Below are 9,644 nucleotides of genomic sequence, written 5' to 3' on the forward strand. Positions count from 1 at the left end.
ATTACATATTTAATTATTATTTTATTATAAAAATAAAATTATTATTTATGTTTCTTTATTTGGTGTGGACACTAGAGGTCACTGTTGCCCCTTTAAACCCAACAGACAGACGCTCAGTACACGGGGTAAAAGCAGTGAGAAGTATTTTTATTTCTTCTCTTCTCAAAAACAGTGCCCTAAGCACCACAGCCACAATATTCAGGCAAATAAACAGAATCAACACAGATTCTCTCTGTCTTTTCTCCTCCACACCTCCCAGCAAGCTTTGTCCACCTCGTCCCGACTCTGGCTCATTTGTTGGGTTCCCAACAGTCCTTTAAATAGTGCCCAACCCAGAAGTGCTTCTGTACTTCCATCCACGTGACTTGCCAGCACTTCTGACTTTGTTCCTGTGACTTGGTAGTACTTCCAGGCTATGGATGAGACATGACTCCTCAGGTTCTCTTGCAGCGGCACCCACGGTACCTAGCAGGGCTGTGATATTAAACTACATGTCCCATAGTGCCCTACGGGAATCTGAGGCACCGCTGCAGTCCAGGAAAGCTGCCATCTAGCATCTTGGGGGAGGGAGTGTCCTAGAAAAAGCTGCCTTCCCCCATCCTTCCATCTCAGGGGCATCCCAACTGAGTTGAGCTACCAGACGTCTGTTACAATGGTAAAGATCAAGTAGTTGGTACTGGCCTTTTTCTGGAAATCCTGAAGTCTCTCTCTCCTTTCAATAACTTGGTCCTTCTTGAAGTATGTATGTCACAGAGTAATGGATCATTAATTTTATCAATAAGTGACCATATGCTGCTCTGCTGTTGGGGAGCTGGTTGGCTGGTCATGTGGGGATCTTTTCAGTCTTTTATCTCAGATTTTCAAACTTTCTGGTCAGGCTATTTGGCTTCTACCCCGTGATGTGGCTGTCATGTCACCTGTGTTATTTATTTATTTATTATTGGTTATCACTGGTTTACAGTCTCTCTGCTATCTTTTTTTGTTTTTAAAATCATTTTAATCATTTCACTTTTTTATTTATTTCAATACAAATTTAGCAAAAAAGAGTAATAAAATAAGTGAAAGGATTTGAAGGAATGCTGTTTCAGTCTTCATATAACAATTTATAGCAGACACTAACAATATGTTACAAAATCTGAGAGGGTAATCAAAGGGTGGAACCTGATGGCCTTTTTGTAGATGATTTCATTCATTGATGAATTTTGTGTTAGGGAACCTTTCAGTGATCAGATCAAGTAATATTGTGAAGAATATTAGATGAAACAATTTGCTTTTGTATCCCTCACATTCCAGTAGGTCAATGGTATAGTACCAGAAATTATGTTGACAATTAAAGGAAGAAATAGTTGGTATTGTATACTGACATGTGATCTTTGTTTTTCATTGAAAATACCATAAAGCATAAGAAATTTTCTTTGAGCTTTAATTGTTTGGCTAATAGCTAAGTTGTTCCAGTATCTCATCCAGGCATTTTTAAAAGCTGACACTTCTTCCGTCTCGGGTATATTCCTTATAAGTTTAAGTGAAGAAGTGGTTCCTTCCCCCTCTTTTCCAATTTCTTAATATATACACAATAAATTGCTTTATTGCCGACATTTGCTGCATTTTTGCCATTAATAGAATTTCAGTGTCATGTGTCAGAGTAAGGTATGCTGTTAGTTCATAGTTGCACTTGAATGAGTTGTTGTGATTTTATTTTATGCAGAATGATAAATGCATGATGGTGTTTCAAGTAATGCTTTATATTTAATTTGTATAATATAGTGTAACTTCCAGGCTCTGTGTAACCAGCAGCCTTTTACAGAAGCTCTGTGTTTGCCAAATTTCTCCTGAAGATAATATAGATAGATCGATTGATCTATCAATTTAATCACTTGTTTATTTTTTTCACACATTGCCCGAGGATAAGAGTGTTTTCTCATCAACTCCTTAATCTTTATTATATTTATAAATAATGTTTCTTTTACCTGCATATATCCTGAATTTCCCAAGTGTGCCTCCACATAGTTCTACCATGCTTAGAGTTTTCAGTGTCAGAATTGATGTCCTTAATGTAAATTACAAAATACAGAGGCCCTTGCAGGAAATTCTTTATGTGAAGAAAGTCTTTTTCTCCTGTTCATTACTCGGCTCACAGAATACTTTCATAAGTAACTGCTATTGTCAGTACGTTCTAGCTGAAAATTAATCTTTCCTGCAGAATAAAATCAATCCTGTCTTTTTCTTTTTAAATAGTCTAATAAATTTGTTTGTCTGAATCTTCATTTTTTTAAACCTATGCTGGCTGCATTTAATATACTGTTTTACAGTGCCTATAAAAATATTTACCCCTTCACATTTTATTGAATCACAGTGGAGACATTGAGTATTAACACATTAACTCCTTTCAAAGTTTTATTTGAATCTTAAAATTTGTAAAACCCTGCAAATTAAATAAACCATTTTAGGTCATTTGGAATTAGAATAACATTTTTATTTATATAGAGGGTGTTGTTTAAAAACAGAATTGTAAAGAGCAATGATTTTAGTGCTTAATCAGTGCTTATTAATGCATTCTGTTGGCTGAAGTTCTGTACTACGTTTCAGGTTTTCAAGTCATATTACAATGATTTCACGTCTAGGCCAACTTATTGTATAAAGTTTAATTTACATTACCTCACTGTCCTGCCATAGCCAACCCTGTTCAGATTCATGATTAACTGTAAGCCCCTTTATCCACATCTAAGTGTGTGTTGCCAGCACCTGCTTTGTGAATGTTTTGTGGTGTTGTGAGGAATCAGTAACTTAACTTACACCTACCTCACAAACTGCATGTGTACACACTCTTAATACACCAATGAGTAGAACACATACTTTGCCTTATTTCATAGGTGTCATGAAGCATTAATGTGACTCTGATTTTCATAAAACTTGAAAACATCCATGATACCTGATTAGGACTGTTATTTGAACCATTAACTGACCTTGGAATATTTCATATTAAAATCACTTATTGGTTGGAGTATATTCAAGCACTGGTTAAAAGTTATGGAGCTTGTTGTTTTTGTTTTACATATGCACAGCTTACAAGGAGACCACAGATGTACTTTTGGACAATACGTTATCAATTTGAATTGCATAACCTCTTCAGGTCATAGCACTGATATTAAACAAATGCCACTCTCTATAGTGTAGAGTTTGTACAGTAAAAACCCACACACTTGCAATTCTGAGGAAGAATGGCTTTAAACTATAATAGAGCTCCACACAGTAGATTCAGTTTAATTACAGAAAAACTGTGCCTTTTGGAAAGAAAGTAGTCCATTTCATTGATGACTATAGTAGCTGTCTAACCAAAAAACAAATATGCTTTTTCTAGAAATGATGTATAAGTATGAGATGCTATTCTGAAAAGTTCCAGAGTAATTAATGTGAGACTTATTAGAGACAGTTTAAAATGTAACTTCAGTTTTAGACATTCAAAATGAAGTACACATAATGCATTTTAGACCCCTGTGGAAGTGCCACAAACACCAATAGCTTGGACACGTCAATAGTGTGCAGCCTGGGGAAAATATCAGCAAGTAAACAAAAAAGACCATCAGTTTACAGATTTGAATTTAGATCTAACTAAACACAAGCTTGTTAATGCAGTCTGAACAAATTTTGGGTTAAAAATGGTCAACTAAGTGAATGTAAACTTGTCCATTGTGAATGTCTGGATGAAGATCTCCGGCAGCATAATGAAAGCCTCCACTTCACACTGATTGGAAAACTAAATAGTCTAGGTGATGGTTCTTACACATAAACTTCCTCCTACATTTTATCATAGTGCACGGTGTATGTTATTATGTACCTGTAATGTAACCAGCATTCTTTCTGGGTTTGTGACATCAGCAGCTAGGTGTTCAATTACCAGTAACAGGGTACCCTAAATTGCTATAGAGACTTGATGTATGTGTCACTATTACAGGTTTTTAGGGTCATTATTTTGATGTGCTCAAATTCTTACTTGCTTGTGCTAATTGGCATTATTCTTCAGGGCCATGATAAGTGAATAGAAGAAATTCTGTCTCTTGCCCATCTCAAAGCTTACTTATTTCTATGGTGGAAAACTCGCCTAACATTTTGGTGTCTGATTTTTTTTAATGAAATATTAATGGTTGAATTACAGAGTAAAAAAATAGCAGATTGGGTGTAAAATGTTGCAAATCCTATTGATTGTCAGTGAGATGAAAAAATACTGTATTTGAAACTTCTGTAGTTCTGATGGTTTTCATGGTGAACACATTTTCAGCATAATGTGAAAGAGTGGTATCTTTGTACTTTATCAGAGGATTTACTGATAGTAGTAGCGAGGTGTTGTTTTAGGTGTACATTACCAATATTTTTAATGTATGCTTGTATAAGATATTCTGAAGCAATAGGATTTGCAATTTTGATGTGAAAAATATCCATTAAGTTTGAAATGGGTAAGTTTGTCTTAATAAAATAAATTATAAAATGATCCCAATGGTTCATTCTTCTTTGATTAATAGGGCAGATAAGTAATGAAGGTATTTATTTAGTCAATTTCTAAAAAAAAAATCCAGATTATATTAGGAATACTTTCAAATAATTAATTTATCAATCAATAATGTCTGCTTTGATTTCTAAAAAGAACTGGATGACAAAGCACTGTTTTAACCAGTAAGTCCTATGTTTTTAAAAGTGTGGAGTATATGGCCCTTTATACCACAAAATATTGATAGAGATGCACTTCTCTTCCACATCTGCCATGTGTATCATATACTGGAATAATTCATATTTGACTTCTTGATTCAGTCCCTGTAGATGGTACCAAGAAATGAGATTCAAAGTACTAGTGTTGAACTCTTCCCTAGTTGTTTTTGTAATGTGACTGAGAATTTTCAAACTGTTCTTTTTATTTTATTAAACTAGAAGGCTCCGCCCCCTGCTCGCTTCGCTCGCCCACCCCCGGTTTATTTTCACTTTTACTTTAAAAGTTTTGTAAAAACAATACTTGTCCTTTATATCCGGCCCCAGGCAAGGTTACATCTCTTTCTCGCAGGACGTATAATGCTGCTCGCATTGTGAAGGGGGTGCAGCTGAACACACGCTAAGGAGATGCCGTCGTATCAGCTGCTGTGAATGGAGGGCTGAATGCACACTAAGGAGAAGCGGTCGGATCATCTGCTTGCTTTCTGCTGCTGGCGAGCTGCCTGTTCTGCTTGTCTCGCTGCCCGATCATTTCAAAGCCTATACAGCAGCTGTCCTTTTGCCATCTCGTGTCTCTGCCGCTTGCGTTGTAAGGGGGGGGGAGGGGATTTAGGGTGGCTGAACGCACACAAAGGAGAAGCGGTCGGATCTGCTGCTGGCTTTCTGCTGCTGGTGAGCTGCGTGTTTTGCTTGTTGTTGTTTTAAGAGCTGGGAGCAAGTTAAAGTGTCTCTCATGGGACTTCAGATTGTCTTCCGAAAAGATCACGTCTTATCTCCTTAGTCTCCCTCCCAAAGATTTTTTTTTATAATAGAGTTTGGTGAACTGTACTAAAATCATCTTTTAAATTTGTGTTGTACTTGGAAATAATTTATTTTTGCAATTTTTTTTTTTATTTCACAGGTCACTTTTCACATTGAACCCTACGAAGGTCGTAATGATCTCACCATGCGGAGCAATATTCAGTACATTATAGACAAGTGAGTTGTCAATTATACTATTACAGAAGTTGCATTTTACATAAAGTATATCAGCTTGCAGTTCATTATGTGTCTTTTAAACATCAGTGACTTTTAAAGCATCCGTTTGGTTATTTTTGACAGGTAATTGTCAGCATTTTCCTTATTATTTTTATCAGTGTTTCACCCAAATTTCCTTCATATATAGTTCAATGTAAAAGTTTGAACACCCCTGGCCAGTTTAATAGATTAACATTTAAAACACATTAGAAGTAAAAAAAAAAAAGCTAGTAAATACAACTTCAAGAGCAACCAAATTAAAACAATTGCGTTTTAATGAAAATGTTCTTGTACAGTTATGATTTATTTGAACTGAGAAATTCTAAAAAAAAAAAAATGTTACATTTGCCAAAGTTTTTCAGTTGTATGGTCTTTGAACTCATTAAATTGTTAATCTGGTCAAGGATTAAATTTTGGGAGTTTCAGCTGACTACAGTTTCAAAGCCTAATACATTTTTCAACTCTTCAAACATTGTACAACATTTAACAACTTCTTCTAAGCAACTGAATGAGGATCTGAAAATGAAACTGATGCCTAAAAGCAGGGGAAGGCTATGAAAAAATATCGAAGCACATTCAGCTAGCAATTTCCACAGTCCAAAATGTAATTAAGAAATGGCAGTTAAAGGGAACTGTAGGGGACAAGACAAGATCTGGAAGACCAAGAAAAATGACAGATGGAAGAGATGTGTACTGTGCAGGAAGTCAAAGTAAAATCCCCATATCACAGCAAGACACCTGCAGGCAAGTTTAACTAAGAAAGAAGTGGTGGTGCACTGCTATACTGTGCAGCCTTACACAATAAACAATTTCTTTGCTTAAACAAAATCTGCTCAAGGTACATGAAGGTAAAATCAAACAACCAGTTAATTGCTTCAGTGACAGACACACAAACATGCTTTCAGTTTAGCTTTCTCTAAATTCTTAGTAAATAGTAAACACAGATAAAGGTTTGGGGCACAAAAGTTGACCCCATTTAATGACCAGTGGTGACGGGTTAAAAAATTGGAAAACTCCATCACTAGTGACAATTTTTGGCTCTTCAGGCTGGTGTTGAGACATCTTTCTTGGAGAGCTCTGCTTCAGATAGCCGCCTGGTCGTGAATGACGTCCGATGTCCTGTGGCAATGCTATTTGAGGTGAGGTAGGCAGAAAGGGGAGGAGTTGGAGATGCAAAACAGGAAGTGACATCAATAGTTCTCTGGCAAGATCTCTACTGTTGGATAAACGGAAGTCACTTCAAAAACCTTCCCTGTAACCATTTTTGACAGACCCAAAAATGCCCCAGTGTTAGGTGTCTTGACGATATGTTTTGGTTTTTTTTTTTGAGACTCACATACTGTATGTTTCTTTACCTCTCTTGCAGGTATGGAGGACATCCTGCGTTCTATAAATATAAAACAAGGACTGGATCTCTTCTCCCACTGTTTTATATCTATGATTCTTATCTTGTCAGCCCTGAAACATGGGGAAACCTTTTTAAAGAATCTGGGCATAACACCGTTAGGAATACTAAATATGATGGAATCTTTATTGGTCTTTTAGTAGAGGAAAAACATAAACATGATATTTTAGCAGCAGGGTTTGATGGCATGTATACATACTTTGCTACAAATGGATTTTCTTACGGTTCATCGTATCGCAATTGGAAACCAATAAAAGCTTTTTGTGAAAGCAACAACTTGATATTCATTCCTAGTGTGGGTCCAGGCTACGTAGACACCAGCATTCGTCCTTGGAATATTCAGAACAGTAGAAACCGCATAAATGGAAAATACTATGAAACTGCACTGAGTGCTGCCTTACAGGTTAGGGCAGATATTATTTCAATAACCTCTTTTAATGAATGGCATGAAGGGACTCAGATTGAAATGGCGATTCCTAAAACTGCGGGAGAAATTACTTACCTGGATTACCTTCCTCAAAAGTCAAGTATCTATTTGGACATTACCCGCAAATGGGCAGAAAAATTCAGCACAGAGAGGGAAAAATGGCTTGTGTGAAAGTAGCATTGTTCTTTTGGCTCATTTATTTTTTAACAAAATAGCATGAATCAAAAAGTGATTATTATTAAAAAAAATTAAAAGGAGTAAATTTGATTTTTTTTTTCCCCTCGGACCATAAAAGAATGCACGTATCTATTGTTTTTACTCAAAATAAAAACTTGTTTATAACATTATAAATGTATCCACTATGTAAATAAAGTAAATTGTTCCTTGGCAAGCTATTTTTTTAATGTTGTAATAAAAAAAATCCTTCATTATGATTCTTCCCATAGATAAAGAAGTAGTATCATGTTTCAGCATGACTACATAGGTTTATTGAGAATCCTCTTTATTGTAGATATTTGTTTACTTCAAATAAATTGGATTAAGCAGATTTGAAAAAGTCATCCCATAAACTAATAATAATCACAAAATCATATTCCAAAGCTGACCTCCTTTGTCACAAAGCAGGTGAGAATGATTGGCAAAAAAATCACTTTTGTATGTAACCTATTAACATAACCGTAATTATTAAAAGTAAAAATTCATTTGTCTTTGAGAAGCTTTTCAAAATAACTTAGATTCTTTTAGTTTGTGTTTGCTTTTTTTTTTTTTTTTTGGATACACTTGCCATCATTTTAACAGGACTATATTTGCATTTGTAAAAGTTACAGATTATATTTGGATGAAAAACTGTAATTTTTATTTGTTTTGGAGAATTATGTTGTTTACGTTATTCATATTTTTTTTTAAATGTTATTTTGGGGAAGGAATAAACTTTACACATCCACATACTTGCCTTGTTTTCTTTGCTTCAACCATAAAATGTGTATCTAATTAATATATTTGCAAAATAAGTATGCTTTTGCATTATCAAGCCCTCCAAAGTCCATATTTATGATCTATCTATAACCTCTGGATTAAACGGCTATCACGGCAGAAAGGAGTATTCACTTTGAGTAGTCAGCATCAAGATTTTGCCATAAATAAATTTATTAGTCCTGATAGATAGAATTGCATAGGGTGCCTTTTAACACATCCTAAAATAAAAAATATGGTCATATAACAGTTGATTTTGTTTCAGATGGATATACTATAACTTACAAGCAGAATGCTTTTTAAAAAGGTGTGTAAGACTTGAAAAGAAATGGCCAGACAATCATTTCAGATTTGAATATGAAAAAATCGGAAGTGGTCTCCCCAAGACTTTCTCGTAGACTCGGATATAAGGATGGATATTTGAGGAGTAAACCGCAAGACAACAATTATATTTTTATATTATGTACATTAAAGAACCATCAAGAATAAATAAAATTAATAATGTATTGAACAATTATTATAAAAGTAAAACTGAATAACTCAGACTCTGCAGCTGCATGAATAAAAGGTAAAGTACCACTTCCGGTTAGCGAAAATAACCCAAAAACTGATAGAAATCTACATTTTGTACCTTTTACTTATATGCAAAATTTGGATGACCTAAAGGAAAGCATACTCAAGTTATCATGTTTACATACAGACACAGACACACAGACGTAATTCCAAAAATGGTATTTTCGGACTCGAGGAGGTCTAAAACGTTGAAATTCATCAAAATCTCAACATCAGATTTTTGGACTATTACAATAGTTTCCCTATACTTCATATAATAAAGTGAATGGTCAGAGTTTCGGTGTGGGCTAAATTTTGTTAACTCTATAAAGCTTTTGGTGTAGATAATTCTGGTAAAGCAGTCCCATGAAATGTTCTTTTTTAGACCTCATTTTAATGAAATTTTAGTTTTCCCTAGAGCCAGCTGTTAGCAGTGCACAACAATAGCTACTAAGATGGAACTTAAGGACAAGCAAAAGGACTGTTAGATTTGCAATGTATCTTGATAGGACAACAAAAATACAAAATGAACACAACTTCATCATTATTATAAATTGAACTAATGCTTTTATT

At 34.9% G+C, this 9,644-nt stretch overlaps 1 protein-coding gene across 9 annotated transcripts in view; it reads left to right on the forward strand.

Annotated features, from left to right (window-relative positions):
- The window catches only part of LOC114648491 (mannosidase, endo-alpha), a 55,947-nt gene extending 48,196 nt beyond the window's left edge, over window positions 1–7,751 (forward strand). For all 9 annotated transcript variants that reach the window (XM_028797553.2, XM_028797554.2, XM_028797558.2 and 6 more), the window contains 2 exons: window positions 5,600–5,676; window positions 7,082–7,751. In XM_028797553.2, coding sequence (XP_028653386.1) covers window positions 5,600–5,676; window positions 7,082–7,718 — 714 coding nt within the window. In that variant the 3' untranslated portion in view covers window positions 7,719–7,751. The remainder of the gene's footprint in view (window positions 1–5,599; window positions 5,677–7,081) is intronic.
- The last annotated feature ends 1,893 nt before the right edge of the window (window positions 7,752–9,644 follow it).

This window comes from Erpetoichthys calabaricus, chromosome 3 (assembly GCF_900747795.2).
Source record: "Erpetoichthys calabaricus chromosome 3, fErpCal1.3, whole genome shotgun sequence".
Taxonomy (NCBI): Eukaryota; Metazoa; Chordata; class Cladistia; order Polypteriformes; family Polypteridae; genus Erpetoichthys; species Erpetoichthys calabaricus.